Source organism: Balaenoptera borealis (assembly GCF_965194805.1).
Source record: "Balaenoptera borealis genome assembly, chromosome: 6".
Classification (NCBI taxonomy): domain Eukaryota; kingdom Metazoa; phylum Chordata; class Mammalia; order Artiodactyla; family Balaenopteridae; genus Balaenoptera; species Balaenoptera borealis.
This window is the reverse complement of record NC_138863.1, coordinates 62,356,399-62,372,996: the sequence shown is the minus strand read 5'-3', so window position 1 is coordinate 62,372,996 and position 16,598 is coordinate 62,356,399. Positions and strand designations below refer to the sequence as shown.

Sequence of the window (16,598 nt, the reverse complement as noted above, 5' to 3'; positions counted from 1 at the left end):
CTTCATTTGCTGAACTTGACTTGCTCACAAACCCCTATTTCCATTAATAACTAGAAAGAAAAAATTCTTATCAATTAAAGGTAATGTCCCTTCTGTTTTAAAATTGATTCTCTTTAGGTAAATATTCAGCCAAATGCAGGGTTCTTACTTTTTCCTTTTCCTGCCTTCCCACCAGGAAATGGTCTGGTTACCAGAGTCTTTCCACAGTTCTCTAGTTCTCTTGGACCACCAGTACTTAGTTATATTAGGTGTCTGTCCTCCTTGCTACCCAGGATCTTCTTGGGGTCTGAAACTTGTCTTAGTGGTTTTGCTTTCTCCAGTACCTATTGCAGAGGTTGACATATAGAAAAGAGTTAAAAATGTGACCAGTGAATTTATAAGTATACTTTAATTGCATCGCATAATTAATTCAAATGGTAGTATAATGATCTGAAAATCCTGTAAAATTAAAAGTCTATTTCTCTCAAGCCCCTAGCACTCGGTTTATAGCTTTCTTATGGCGCTAATAATACTCAGCTCTCAGTTATAGTGGCTGTGTGCTTGCCTCACCCTTCATTACAGTGTCTGCTCCTTGAGGAATGTTGTTGGTCTGTGTAACCCTCAGAGGTCCCATGGAAAGCCGTGGACATGGTTGGCCTTCAGTCAATGGAAATGAGCCACTAAATGAATAGGGGCTGGCACTTTGTAATTTACCACTGGTGAATGACTCTCACCCAGGAAGAAATAAGAATAGATTTTATCAGAGCTATTTAGAACAATATCAGTAAAGCCAAGTTAATGTTTTGCTTTTAACGGAACCCTTTCTTTGTAAGAAAAGAATTGCTTTTATTTTTCAGAAATCCTCCACCTACTTTACTTCATCCGGAAAAATGGTGTGAGGAATTCAACCACTTCATTTCACAGTGAGTATTTCTTCCACTGAAAATTGCTCATCCAGCAAGTCCTTGGACAGTGATTGGAGAAGTCCAAGGTGTGGAATTGACTTGGCGCTAGAAGTTGTTATGCCTTCTAGCGCATTATGACACAAAATTTGTTCCAGTAAATGATAGAAGATGCCCCTGCAGGATTTGAGAAATAAGGAGTTCCATTTGACTCTTGGTTATAATCAGTTCTTCTGATCATATGTGTTACATTTATCTGACTCTACTCTGTCCTGGGGCAAATATTGCCAGTGGGTCTTGTTTAATAAGGGAGGAGACTCCATCTAAAAATCTGACACCCACACTTGGGCCAGAGAGGAGACAGAAGGTGGCAGCGTTCAGTAGAGGTTTTGCAGCTTGGAAGTTGGGCTTTGCTTTAGGATCTGTGCTTTGGGAGCAGGGCTCCAGTTCCCAAGATGATTGAGGGGCCAGAGTAAGATCTCAGGCCTGAGGCTCCAAGGTGAGGAGCCCCAGCCAGGGCTCAGAGTGTGGAGAACAAGCCGAAAACCCAACTGATGGGTGATGTTCCTGGTGGGAGCTCTGTTACCAGGAACTAGGCAGTATTGCATGGGACTAAGACAGGAACAGAACCAACAGCAGCACCAACAGGGTGGTGACTGAGTGCTGGGAACATGAGCTTTTGGCCTGTCCCCTGGCAGAGAACCACACTGGTCCTGACTCTGGGGAAGATGCTCAGTATGTTGGAGGGGGCTATAATGACCCCAAGCAAGGGTCCTGGTGAACTGCGGGGGCAGGAATCTAGACAAGGCTGTTACAAGCCATATCCCAGCTAGGAGCTGGGAGGAGGTGCTCTCAGTGTCTGCTGTATCAAACACGGGGTTCAGAGGTCATGGGAGGAGAAAAGAAGTGACCAAAATAGCTGATAAACAGGAAGTAGGGAAGGGTCAACACAAATTTCTCTAAATTATACCTATGTGCATACTTAGCTTCCACCAAGATGCAGAGCAATGAAGCAGACTGGGTCTCTTGATCGCCTTCCTTAAACACAATACAATCCCTTGTTCGCAATTCCAAAATCCAAAGAGCTCTGAAAAATGGAAGTTTTTTTTGTACTTGAGTCATTTAGCTGCAAGCCCTGACCTTATGTGAACTGATTTGGTGGCAACACATGACCTAAACTGAATTGAGGCTATTTATAGCCATTATTTATCCTACTCAGTGTGAATATTCATGTGAATTGCTGCAGATATATTAATGTGTTTGATTACAGTGTGCTGCCCCAGATCCTGCTGAGGACGTTACATAAAATACAGTAAATGCACGGGTTTACTTTTCTAAAATCTGATAAAATTCTGAATTCCAAAACATATTTGGCCCCAAGGGTTTTGTATAAAGAGCTGTGAACCTGTGTTTCATTTTCATTTCAATGCAACATAGTTCAAGGTCCCTGAAATTGTTTGATTGTCCAGTCAATCCCTCCTAGCTTTTTGCCATCTTCCTCAGGAGAGAGGAGGGGTAAAGAACGCCAAGAATTCTACTATGCAAGGCTGTGTCGGAATGTGACCATGAAGTTCAAGGCCAGGGATGGAGGACATTTCCTTGTCCCTTCAGTCCCCACTCTGATGTTTCTGCAGTGACTGCAGAATGCAGAAGCAGCCCCAAGTCAATGGTGGTGACAGTGGGCAGTGTTGAGAGGAACAACAGATAACAGCAGGAGGGATGACGCTCCCGTAGGAGCAGAGGAAGAGCCACTTCCTGATATTTGGAAGCCAGAGGAGGAGGTGGAAGGCCCTGGAGAGCTAAAGACATCCTGGTGGCTGGGAACACATTTCAGATCACCCCAGGGGAAGAAATCAGGGACTAGGGTTCCAGTGATTTTGCTGACAAAGGCTGGAGCCAAAGAGTTTTCCTTTTCATTCCATTGCTGCACACAGATGCCCTTGACTGACCTTCCCTAAGCTGCTGGCCTGGAAAACCACATTACATATTCACAGATACGCTTTCCTATACCAAGCTCTCGTGATGCCTCTAAAATGTGACTTGACCCACTCACCAAAGTTTGGTTTCTGTATACTTCTTCAAGAGTATGTTTGTGTTCTTAAACTGAGCACAGTATTGCTTGGATAGATTTGGGAATAAAGGTACATAATTGATGATAGGGTTGGGACTTTCAGGGTTAAATACAGTATAGAAATCCCTCTCTACTGTTGATTTTTCTTTATGGCAAATCCTGTTATATGCCATTTAAATCTGCTTATGTCTTCCCCAATTCTGAGAATTCCAAATGCGCTCATTCTGAGTTGCTTTAGACTTAGAATAAGTGTTGATACTAGAATGGAGGACTCAGCATAGAAAACAATGCCTTTAGTATGCATACATCAAGGGCAAAGCAAAAGCATCTTGTTGAAACTACAGAGTAGAGTGTCTGAAGAGGTTCTAATGAACCAAGGAAGGTAAATAGAAATTAAGTGATTGTGTGCTTTATTACTAATTTAAGATATGGAAAAATGTCATCAGTCTTCTATTTATTTAATGACTTGTCCTTATTGGTTTTATTAGTGAAAATATTATATATTTTAGGTGTTCATAGATTCTTTCCTGACCTCAGCCCCCCAGTTCTGTTTTCCCCATAACATCTGAGATTCTTCAATCATGAGTTTTCCTTTTACAAGATTTTTAGGAATGTAACTATCAAGATTAGGAAATAATTATTATATTTTATATTTTTAGGTAGAAAACTACCCCCTATTCCCAAATAATGTCCTTTGGTTTCATAAAGGAGCCAGACTACCAAATGTAATTTTAATTTTCTATTTCATTCTATTTATTCAAATCTCTAATTAAATGTAAACAAAGACACTCACTGGGTTAGAAATGTCTATTTAAAGAGAGAGCCTTGGTTTACTTTTATACTTACCTTGCTCATATTGGGAGGGAAAGGGAAAAAGGATGAAGGATTAAGACCTCCAGATTATAAAATTTTCATTGTTGCTGGGACTGAGGTGGGAAGATGATTATCTGGTAATTTAGGAAAAGTTTTTTAGCCTGAATTATCCAGAAAATTTCTTCAATTCCCATTGTAAATGGGGCCACAGTGCATTGTATTAGAGTAAACTAAACTGGTCTTTCTAAAGAACAAACAGGACAAGAAAATTTTAACAGCTTTAAAACCTTTAATACCCTGTCCCCATGTGACTGCTGAACCATAGCAGAGGCAATTCAGTAATTTCAGTCTTTCTTGGTCCATGAGGGTCACCACTCACCAGCGGACCTTATGGCTTCTCATTGTTGCTGCGGGGGTCTGAAGGGATTGACCAGGCTGCAGCCCATTGATCACAGCTGTGTAGACAGGGGACAGTGTGTGTGTGTGTGTCTGTGTGTGTCTGTGTGTGTGTGTGAGAGAGAGAGAGAGAGAGAAGAGAAATAAGTACATGGGTGAGAGCAGAGGCAGGATGTAAGTACCAGGCTATGGCTTAGTGTTTTTCAGATGTGTTTCCAGCCTTCTTAATTTAGAGACAGGAGGAGAGATTTTAAGGTCCAATATCCTATTAGTAAACCTATTTTGAGGGTTAAAAAAAAAAAAGAAGGGAAACATCAGCCTGTTTGGTTTTGAACCTTTGGTCGTTAGTGATAATTGACTCATTTATATGTGTTAGTTATGCATTTGTCAAAGCATGACTCCTGACAGCTTAGTTATGATAAATTAAACATGATGCTCACATAAATTCTGCACTGCTTTTTATCCATATGGTAGGACGCTGCTTGATGTTTTTTGTCACCTCTGTAATGTGTGGTTGGCTTTGTGGCAATTTCATTATCAGCCCTTTCCCCTTTGGCTAAAGCTATTTGCATAACAAGTTTATCTGGTTCAAGTCCCAGCCAGACTTCTGTATTGTCAGGAGGCTCCACTCAGAAGTAGCCTTTTGATAAGATAACAATTTTCCTTCGGCAGCTTCAGCTTGGTCCTAAAGGATGTCACTTCTTTTTTCAGTTCAAACTAATTTCAGGTCTTTGGACTAAAAAACAAAAGTAGTTTCCCAACCTTTGGCCAAAAGGTATCTGTGAACTATGCTTTTTCATTTTGCCTCTGAAACTTTTGGGGTTTTATTAAGAATTAGATTTAGGACTTCATCAATGGCTCTTGGGCTGACTAGTGAGACAATAAAGATGGATTTCTCTTCGTCAAGGGCAAATCCACCAAGAGCACTATGGTTGCTCAGCTTTGGACTCAGTGATGACTTGAACTATATGGTTGCCCACGCGCACACTGCTTTCCAGGGTTGGCTGGCTTGAGCAGCTAAGTGTGCAGGTGTGTCTGCTTCCTAGGGTGAGCATCATGGTCGAGCCCTGCCATTTAGTCATGAAATGTTGAGGCGACCTTTCCTATCCCTGCAAATGACATTAGAATGGCTATAAGCAGTTGCACTGAATGTTAACAAGGTGAGATCACTCTAGCTACTAAAGTACTAAAACAAATGGGCGTTTGCATAAATTTATTCCTTAAAAATTGAAACTCAGACCTGGAACATCTGCTTTTCTCTAGGCCTGAATGTTTATAAAGGTAATCATTTTGGGGTGGTTGATTCCTTGACATTGAGTGTATTCCCTTCAAGGCAACAATTCTCAGTCCTTTGTCATTCTCCATTTTGTGTTTCAAGGCAGCTTAATTCCACATAGGTTTATAATGTCAATGAACAACACGCTTGGAATGATAAATATTCTAACTCAGAAATTGATAAGATTCCACAGATATTCTTGGCTTTTTAGGTCCTCATTGATTCTCAGATGGCCATGCACAGTGTTAATACTTCCTGAGTAGAAGGATACAGTAACCTTTATTTACATTACTTCACAAATTGGTAATTTTAATTAAAGTGAACAGTAGTATCTCCAGTGACAGACTCTCTCCATTTTAGATTTATTTAGCCAATGATTAGCTATTACGGTTTCTTGAATTAATTAGCATCTCTTGAGCTATAGGGAATTGGTGAATTAATAAAAACTCATGGAGAAGCTAAAAAAAAATTCTAATTTAAAACCCAATTCTCCTCTCACCTCTAAACATACATTGATCAATATACTCATAAATGCAACCCAACTTCTTTCTCATTTTGAAAAATTGGGATTTTTTTTTTCCTTTATGAGGAGAACAAATAAAGCTGTGTGTTTCAAGGTTATATCTCCCTGAAGAGCATCTACTTTAGATTACCTAATAGATCATCTAAAGACACCGAGGGCCTGATTAGATCTCACTTGTACTCCACTTATAAACTCAGCTGGTAAAATCTGCTTCTCTCATGGTATAAACCAAGAAGTGACTCAGTGTGACTTGAGGTTTGAGTGCAGTATCCACACATACCTGGAATATACTGTTGTCCTGGGAACCGTGGCAATGACAGGTTTAGCCTCATCCAAAATAAGCAAAATGCATAATAAAGTAGGTGCTCCAGACTCTAGCCAGCATATTCTGTTTATTTCCCACCAAATGCTGAGTTTAGATCTTGTAAGAAATCAAGTCTGTAGCTTATGTCATAGATTTCATATTAGTCCTTGTGGCACATTATGTTAGGTGACTTTTATTATTTTTTATTAATTTTTATTGGAGTGTAGTTGCTTTACAATGTTGTGTTAGCTTCTGCTATACAGCAAAGTGAATTAGTTATATATATATATATATATATATATATATATATATATATATATATATATATCCCTTCTTTTTTCAGATTCCCTTCCCATTTAGTTCACCACAGAGCACTGAGTTCCCTGTGCTATACAGTACGTTCTCATTAGTTATCCATTTTATATAAGGTAGTGTGTATATGTCAATCCCAATCTCCCAATTCATCCCATTCCCCCCTTCCCCCTTTGGTAACCACAAGTTTATTTTCTACATCTGTGACTCTATTTCTGCTTTGCAAATAAGTTCATCTGTACCATTTTTCTAGATTCCACATATAAGTGATATGATATTTGTCTTTCTCTTTCTGACTTACTTCACTCTGTATAACAATCTCTAGGTCCATCCATGTTGCTCCAAATGGCATTATTTTGTTCCTTTTTATGGCTGAGTAATATTCCATTGTATATCTGTACCACATCTTCTTTATCCATTCCTTTGTTGATGGACACTTAGGTTGCTACCATGTCCTGGCTATTGTAAATAGCACTGCAGTGAACATCGGGGTGCATGCATCCTTTCAAATTATGGTTTTCTCCAGATATATGCCCAGGAGTGGGATTGCTGGGTCATATAGTGGCTCTATTTTTAGTTTTTTAAGGAACCTTCATACTGTTCTCCATAGTGGCTGTACCAATTTACATTCCCCTCAACAGTGTTGGAGGGTTCCCTTTACTCTACACCCTCTCCAGCATTCATTGTTTGTAGATTTTTTGATGTTAGGTGACTTTTAGATAAGGTTAGAATGTACTGTCTGTACCATTTATTCCATAATGGCTTTTCTTTCTTTCTTCTTTAAAAAAAAATCTTACTTGAATTTCATAATGTAAATCAAAAAGAATCTGCAGTTGAAATAAGCGAGCGGTGGTGAGCTCTGCGCTGTCTGTATGTCCACACACCCCGGTGTGTGTGGGCTGGGAGTGGGGAGATGGGGGTGTGGCTCACACATCCTCCACAGCCTGTTCCCCCTCAGGCCCTCCCCGCGTGCTGCCTGGCTCATCATCAAGAAGAGGCAGCTGTGGAAGAGCAGTGTGTGCGTTCCAGCTGTGTCACCTAATAGCTCTGTAACCTGGGGGGAAGTATTTAACCTCTCTGACGTTTGCTTTTCAATTGTCAAATTGGGGCTGAGAATACCTGTCTCAGAGGGTTACTCTAAAGATTAAATTATATAATGTGTATGTAGAACCTGGCAGATAGTAATAACTAACATATGTAACTCTTACTCGTGCCAGGCTCTGTTCTCTGCACGTCATACAATTTGCTTAATCCTCACAATCCTATGAGGTAGTTCTAATATTATCCCCACTTTACAGAAATTGAGGTTGAAAGAGTCCAAGAGTCCCAAGAGCACAGCTATTAAGGACTGGAGCTGGGATTTGAACACCAGAAGACTTGCTTCGTATATATTCACGCTCAGCCAACAGTAGCTGTTATTTTTTGCATTTGGCCATACCACTATTCTGAAACTGCTTTTTTGAAAGTGTCACTGGCTCCCTCCCTTTCCCTGCCATCGTGGGGTATGCGGTTGACTCTGTTCTTCTCACAAGACTTGCAGGATCAAGCAGTTCCTGGCCAAGAAACAAAGGCAGAATTGTCCCATTCCATTCCCTAGTGGATTCACATGGAAAAACTGGTCTTAAAGTCAGGGATAACTCTCAGAGGAGACATTGGAGAAGAACCAAGCTGGGTCTGTAAGGAATCACACGTGAGATGGCACACATGGTGATGCTAAGGGCACTGACGTCTTACCCCATCAAGCTGAAAACATCACCGCTATCTGGACAGTTGGACATTTGTGAGGAGGATATTATTTTTCTCTTTGTTTCTTTGCCTTTGCACTAGTAGGTTCAGTAATAAAGTGTGAGACCTTTTGTTTGGAAAAAAAAGAAAGTGTCAATGACCTCCTCATCTTTGACACCTCTGGAATATTTCAATCCGCTGTCCAGCTTCTCTTTATTTAGACTTCAGCTCACTGACTTTCACAGCTCAGGACACACACACACACACACACACACACACACACACACACACACACACGCACTCCTCGGCTCCCTTCTCAAGGGCAACAGCAGAGCCCCTCAAGCTCAGCCTGAGAGACCAGCCCCAGCAGGAGTCAAACAGAAGCACAGACAGCCCTAGCTCTCCCCGCATCCCAGCGCACACCTTGTCTAGGCTGAGGCCTCCATCTCTGCTGTCTGCTGGCCACACCTTTCTTGGTAAGGAGGGAGCAGTGGGGCAGGAAATGGCTGCCAAGACCCCGGGAAGCAGAACCCACAGAGCATGGCAGCTAACTATGGGAGGAGACAGGTGCTACAGAGAGGGAAGAGTTAAACATGACTCCACTGTCTTCAGCATGGGAAAAGGTCTTTTCAGAGAGTACATGTTGGGGAGATTAAGAGCACAGGATCTGAAGTCAGGTTGTATTCTAGCACTGCCACCGACATTTTTCACCTTGAACAAGTTATTTAACCTCTCTGAGCCTCAGTCTGTAAATTGGAAGTACTAATTCTTAACCACTTGGGATTAAGATCAAGTCTGCTGTGATAGAAAATCCCAAATAACAGTGGCTTAAACAGGGTAGATTTTTATTTCCTCTCACATGAAGTAAGCTGGGAGTCAAACCATGCATGTACTGCTGGTCTGACAGGGTATGTGGCAACCACCCAGACTCCTGCCCTCGTGCTGCCCCATTAAGTGTTGTTTCCTTTCCCAAGGGCACCTCATGGGCCAAGATGGCTGCTGTAGCTCCAACATTTATGGGCAGATGGAAGGAGAGGAAAATGAAAGTTTCCTTTCTCTAAGAAGATTTTCTGGCAGTTTCATACAATATATTGTTAGCTGCAATTTATCACGTGGCCACACCTAGCTACAAAAGAAGCTGAGAAATGCAGTGTTTGGACAGGGCAGCCACAGGCCGAGGTCGGTACCAGAGCTCTGTCCCTATGGCAAGTGGAGAGTGTGTAGACAGGTAGCAGTCTGGAATCATGCTCCTTTATAGAGTGTTGTAAGAATTAAGTGAGATACAGACTGAGAGCTCAGCAAATGTGAGTGATCATGATAAATATTGTAACTTAGAATAGTGGTGACGTCAAGAGATGAGGGAGTCAGGAAGCAGAGCCAGGGGGTTCTATGGGGTGATGAGTCAAAACAGAGGTGGATCTTGAGGAAGGGCAGTCATGATCCCCCACCAAGGCTGACCTGTGGCCTGGGAGAGATGAGGAAATTAAGGACAAGTTGTGAGCATGGAGTGGCCAGGTTCACACGCCTCCTGGGTCTTCTCCCAAGGGCTGGGATGTTCTTTTGGTTTGATGGTAAGCCCCAGATTCCTGCCTGCTCCTCCATTCCCAGGCCACTGTAGTTTCCACTGAGGAGTTTCCACAGACTCTGGTGAAAAAGCACATCTGGCTCAGAGTCAGTAAGAATTTTAATTAAAAATGGAAATGAAGGCTCATGTCATAGTACTACATTCTTCCAACCCACTGATAATTTCTGGCAGGGTTAAAAATAACAGACATCACCCTTTGGCACTAAGGAGGAAAAGGCTGCTTTTTATTTATTTATTTTTTTGAATTTTTGAATGTTATTTTTAATACAGAAGGTTCTTATTAGTTATCTATTTTATACATATTAGTGTATAAATATCTATCCCAATCTCCCAATTCATCCCACCACCACCCCCCCGCCACTTTTCCCCGCTTGGTGTCCATACATTTGTTCTCTACATCTATTTCTCTTTTTCTGCTTGCAAACCCATTCATCTGTACCGTTTTTCTAGATTCCACATATATGTGTTAATATACGATATTTGTTTTTCTCTTTCTGACTTACTTCACTCTGTATGACAGTCTCTAGATCCATCCACGTCTCTACAAATGACCCAATTTCATTCCTTTTTATGGCTGAGTAATATTCCATTGTATATATGTACCACAACTTCTTTATCCATTTGTCTGTTGATGGGCATTTAGGTTGCTTCCATGACCTGGCTATTGTAAATAGTGCTGCATTGAACAATGGAGTGCACGTGTCTTTTTGAACTATGGTTTTCTCTGGGTATATGCCCAGTAGTGGGACTGCTGGATCATATGCTAATTCTATTTTTAGTTTTTTAAGGAACCTCCATACTGTTCTCCATAGTGGCTGTATCAATTTATATTCCCACCACAGTGCAAGAGGGTTCCCTTTTCTCCACACCCTCTCCAGCATTTGTTGTTTGTAGATTTTCTGATGATGCCCATTCTAACTGGTGTGAGGTGATACCTCACTGTAGTTTTGATTTGCGTTTCTCTAATAATTAATGATGTTGAGCAGCTTTTCATGTGCTTCTTGGCCATCTGTATGCCTTCTTTGGAGAAATGTCTATTTAGGTCTTCTGCCCATTTTTGGATTGGGTTGTTTGTTTTTTTAATATTGAGCTGCATGAACTGTTTATGTATTTTGGAGATTAGTCTTTGTCCATTGATTCGTTTGCAAATATTTTCTCCCATTCTGAGGGTTGTCTTTTCATTTTGTTTGTAGTTTCCTTTGCTGTGCAAAAGCTTTTAAGTTTCATGAGGTCCCATTTGTATATTTTTGTTTTTATTTCCATTACTCTAGGAGGTGGGTCAAAAAAGATCTTGCTGTGATTTATGTCAAAGAGTGTTCTGCCTATGCTTTCCTCTAAGAGTTTTATACTGTTCGGTGTTACATTTAGGTCTCTGATCCATTTTGAATTTATTTTTGTGTATGGGGTTAGGGACTGTTCTAATTTCATTCTTTTACATGTAGCTGTCCAGGTTTCCCAGCACCACTTATTAAAGAGACCGTCTTTTCTCCATTGTATATCCTTGCCTCCTTTGTCATAGATTAGTTGACCATAGGTATATGGGTTTATCTCTGGGCTTTCTATACTGTTCCATTGATCTATATTTCTGTTTTTGTGCCAGTACCATATTGTCTTGATGACTGTAGCTTTGTAGTATAGTCTGAAGTCAGGGAGTCTGAGTCCTCCAGCTCCTTTTTGTTTTCCCTCAAGACCACTTTGGCTATTTGGGGTCTTTTGTGTCTCCATAAAAATTTTAAGATTTTTTGTCCTAGTTCTGTAAAAAATGCCACTGGTAGTTTGATAGGGATTGCATTGAATCTGTAGATTGCTTTGGGTAGTGTAGTCATTTTCACAATATTGATTCTTCCAATCCAAGAACTTGGTATATCTCTCCATCTGTTAGTGTTATCTTTGATTTCTTTCATCAGTGTCTTATAGATTTCTGAGTACAGGTCTTTTACCTCCTTAGGTAGGTTTATTTCTAGGTATTTTATTCTTTTTGTTACAGTGATGAATGGGAGTGTTTCCTTAATTTCTCTTTCTGATCTTTCGTTATTAGTGTATAGGAATGCAAGTGATTTCTGTGCATTAATTTTGTATCCTGCAAATTTACCAAATTCATTGATTAGCTCTAGTAGTTTTCTGGTGGCATCTTTAGGATTCTTTATGTACAGTATCATATCATCTGCAAACAGTGACAGTTTTACTTCTTCTTTTCCAATTTGTATTCCTTTAATTTCTTTTTCTTCTCTGATTGCCATGGCCAGGACTTCCAAAACTATGTTGAATAATAGTGGCGAGAGTGGACATCCTTGTCTTGTTCCTGATCTTAGAGGAAATGGTTTCAGTTTTTCACCATTGAGAATGATGTTGGTTGTGGGCTTGTCATATATGGCCTTTATTATGTTGAGGTAGGTTCCCTCTATGCCCACTTTCTGGAGAGTTTTTATCATAAATGGGTGTTGAATTTTGTCAAAAACTTTTTCTGCATCTATTGAGATGATCATATGGTTTTTATTCTTCAATTTGTTAATATGGTGTATCACATTGATTGTTTTGCATATATTGAAGAATGCTTGCATCCCTGGGATGAATCCCACTTGATCATGGTGTATGATCCTTTTAATGTGTTGTTGGATTCTGTTTGCTAGTATTTTGTTGAGGATTTTTGCATCTATATTCATCAGTGATCCTGGTCTGTAATTTTTTTTTTTGTAGTATCTCTGTCTAGTTTTGGTATCAGGGTAATGGTGGCCTCGTAGAATGGGTTTGGGAGTGTTCCTTCCTCTGCAATTTTTTGGAAGAGTTTGAGAAGGATGGGTGTTAGCTCTTCTCTAAATGTGTGATAGAATTCACCTGTGAAGCCATCTGGTCCTGGACTTTTGTTTGTTGGAAGATTTTAAATCACAGTTTCAATTTCATTACTTGTGATTGGTCTGTTCATATTTTCTCTTTCTTCCTGGTTCAGTCTTGGGAGGTTATACCTTTCTAAGAATTTGTCCATTTCTTCCAGGTTGTCCATTTTATTGGCATAGAGTTGCTTGTAGTAGTCTCTTATGATGCTTTGTACTTCTGTAGTGTCCATTGTAAGTTCTCCTTTTTCATTTCTAATTTTATTGATTTGAGTCCTCTCCCTCTTTTTCTTGATGAATCTGGCTAAAGTTTTATCAATTTTGTTTATCTTCTCAAAGAACCAGCTTTTAGTTTTATTGATCTTTGGTATTGTTTTCTTTGTTTCTATTTCATTTATTTTTGCTCTGATCTTTATCATTTCATGCCTTCTACTAACTTCGGGTTTTGTTTGTTCTTCTTGCTCTAATTTCTTTAGGTGTATGGTTAGATTGTTTATTTGAGACTTTTCTTGTTTCTTGAGGTAGGATTGTATTGCTATAAACTTCCCTCTTAGAACTGCTTTTGCTGCATCCCATAGGTTTTGGATCATCGTGTTTTCATTGTCATTTGTCTCTAGGTATTTTTTGATTTCTTCAGTGATCTGTTGGTTATTTAGTAACATATTGTTTAGCCTCCATGTGTTTGTGTTTTTTTACGTTTTTTTCCCCTGTAATTGATTTCTAATCTCATAGCACTGTGGTCGGAAAAGATACTTGAAATGATTTCAATATTCTTAAATTTACTGAGGCTTTATTTGTGACCCAAGATGTGGTCTGTCCTGGAGAATGTTCCATGTGCACTTGAGAAGAAAGTGTAATCTGCTGTCTTTGGATGGAATGTCCTATAAATATCAATTAAATCTCTCTGGTCTATTGTGTCATTTAAAGCTTGTGTTTCCTTATTAATTTTCTGTCTGATGATCTGTCCATTGGTGTAAGTGAAGTGTTAAAGTCCCCCAATATTGTTGTGTTACTGTCGATTTCCTCTTTTATAGCTGTTAGCAGTTGCCTTATGTATTGAGGTGCTCCTATGTTTGGTGCATATATATTTATAATTGTTATATCTTCTTGGATTGATCCCTTGATCATTATGTAGTGTCCTTCCTTGTCTCTCGTAGCAGTCTTTGTTTTAAAGTTCATTTTATCTGATGAGTATTGCTATTCCAGCTTTCTTTTGATTTCCATTTGCATGGAATATCTTTTTCCATGCCCTCACTTTCAGTCTGTATGTGTCCCTAGGTCTGAAATGGGTCTCTTGTAGACAACATATATATGGGTCTTGTTTTTGTATCCATTCAGTGAGCCTGTGTCTTTTGGTTGGAGCATTTAATTCATTCACGTTTAAGGTAATTATCGATATGTATGTTCCTATTACCATTGTCTTAATTGTTATGGGTTTGTTTTTGTAGGTCCTTTTCTTCTCTTGTGTTTCCCAGTTAGAGAAGTTCCTTTAACATTTGTCATAGAGCTGGTTTGGTGTGCTGAATTCTCTTAGCTTTTGCTTGTCTGTAAATCTTTTGATTTCTCCGTGGAATCTGAATGAGATCCTTGCTGGGTAGAGTAATCTTGGTTGTAGATTCTTCCCTTTAATCACTTTAAATATATTGTGCCACTCCCTTCTGGCTTGTAGAGTTTCTGCTGAGAAATCAGCTGTTAACCTTATGGGAGTTCCCTTGTATGTTTTTTGTCATTCTTCCCTTGTTGCTTTCAATAATTTTTCTTTGTCTTTAATTTTTGTCAATTTGATTACTGTGTGTTTCAGTGTGTTTCTCCTTGGGTTTATCCTGCCTGGGACTCTCTGCGCTTCCTGGGCTTAGGTGACTATTTCCTTTCCCAGGTTAGGGAAGTGTTTTGACTATAATCTCTTCAAATATTTTCTCTGGTCCTTTGTCTCTCTCTTCTCCTTCTGGGACCCCTATAATGCGAATGTTGGTGCATTTAATATTGTCCCAGAGGTCTCTTAGTCTGTCTTCATTTCTTTTCATTCTTTTTCTTTGTTCTGTTCTGCAGCAGTGAATTCCACCATTCTGTCTTTCAGGTCTCTTATCCCTTCTTCTGCCTCAGTTATTCTGCTATTGATTCCTTTGAGTGTATTTTTCATTTCAGTTATTGTAATGTTCATCTCTGTTTGTTCTTTAATTCTTCTAAGTGTTTGTTCTTTAATTCTTCTAGGTCTTTGTTAAACATTTCTTACGTCTTCTTGATCTTTGCCTCCATTCTTTTTCTGAGGTCCTGGATCATCTTCACTATCATTATTCTGAATTCTTTTTCTGGAAGGTTTCTCCACTTCATTTAGTTGTTTTTCTGGGGTTTTATCTTGTTCCTTCATCTGGTACATAGTCCTCTGCCTTTTCATTTTGTCTGTCTTTCTGTGAATGTGGTTTTCCTTCCACAGGCTGGAGAATTGTAGTTCTTCTTGCTTCTGCTGTCTGCCCCTCTGGTGGATGAGGCTATCTAAGAGGCTTGTGCAAGCTTCCTGATGGGAGGGACTCTTTTTTTTAAGTGGATTCAAAATGTATAACAGTGTTTTCAAATATAATAAATCATTATAGATTCTCTTGGTCTTTCATCTCCTTTTGGGTATGTGTGTGGCTTCTGGTCACCTCTCAGTATTTTAATTTGGAACCTCCTAAGATCATCAGGTGTATGATATAGCTATCATACCGGGTTAATGAGTGGGGGAAAAAATCCTGTAAGTGATTTTTGATGTGAAGGACTATTGGATGTTTTTTTGAAAGAAAAATTTTATTTAAAAGGCTATATTTTAGTGAATAGTGAGACTTCTTGCCTTTAAGGGAGGCCCAAAACTTAAACCCTTAGGCTCAAGCGGTGCTCCTCACACATGTACAGAAAGTCTGGCCTTGATCACCCCATGATATGGGTTGAATCGTACCCCTAAAACTTCATATGTTGAAGTCCCAAGCCTCAGTATCTCAGAATGTGACCTTATTTGGAAATAGGGCCATTGCACCTATAATTAGTTAAGATGAGATCATGCTGCAGTAGGGTGGACCCCTAATCCAGTATAACTGGTGTCTTTATAAAAAGAGGAAATTTGGATACAGACACACCCAGAGAGAACATCATGTGAAGATTGGAGTTATGCCATCACAAACCAAGGAACTACTAGAAGGTAGGAAAGAGGCCTGAATAGATCCTTCTCTAGCACCTTCAGAGGGAACATGGCTCTACTCATCTTAAGTCTTGATCTCAGACTTCCAGTCTCCAGAGCTGTGAGAGAATAAATATCAGTTTGTGGTGCTTAGTTACAATAGCCCTAGGAAACTAATGTAGCCCATGACTTGGTGGTTACATGACCTTAAGTCATTTGATCTCTCCAGGCCTCTGATTCCTAAGCTGTGGGTTAGCAATGTCTGCCAGTGAGGATAAATGTAAAATCCTTTAATACATACAGTTTCGTCACAACCTCAAGTGTTAGTATTACACCATAAAGCCATAGTGTATTTTCATTCTTCCTTTTCTTTCTTTCCTTCCTTCCTTTCTTCCCTTTCCCTTTTTTTTTGTTGTTTCTGTTTTTGTTTTTTTAATATGTCTCAAATGTTAAGGGTTTATGTTAAATTCCTCCTCCCAAGCCTACTGCCCAATAGTAAAGGAGGGATACTTCTGTAATATCAATGATTTGCTTGCCTTTATTGAGGACTTCAAGAACCAAATACACTTTCTGCACTAAGATTTCATGTTCACATGTACTTCTCTGAGAGGAAGCAATTACAATAGAAAGAGGTGGCAGATTGGTGTCATCTTGCATCCCACCACTAATCACCTGATCACCTTCCTAGAATACTGTGTTAGAAGGATTCTGAGGCCACCTCCAGGACAGA

The 16,598-nt window shown here is 39.7% G+C and overlaps 1 protein-coding gene and 1 pseudogene across 2 annotated transcripts in view; both read left to right on the top strand.

The window, feature by feature from the left end:
* The window catches only part of MYO3B (myosin IIIB), a 442,582-nt gene that overhangs the window by 173,914 nt on the left and 252,070 nt on the right, over positions 1-16,598 (top strand). The window contains exon 7 of the mRNA XM_082395388.1: positions 837-902. Coding sequence (XP_082251514.1) covers positions 837-902 — 66 coding nt within the window. The remainder of the gene's footprint in view (positions 1-836; positions 903-16,598) is intronic.
* LOC309630916 (large ribosomal subunit protein eL39 pseudogene) lies at positions 7,490-8,572 on the top strand (annotated as a pseudogene). Its single transcript has 2 exons — positions 7,490-7,594; positions 8,103-8,572. The product of its transcript is annotated as a large ribosomal subunit protein eL39 pseudogene (transcript).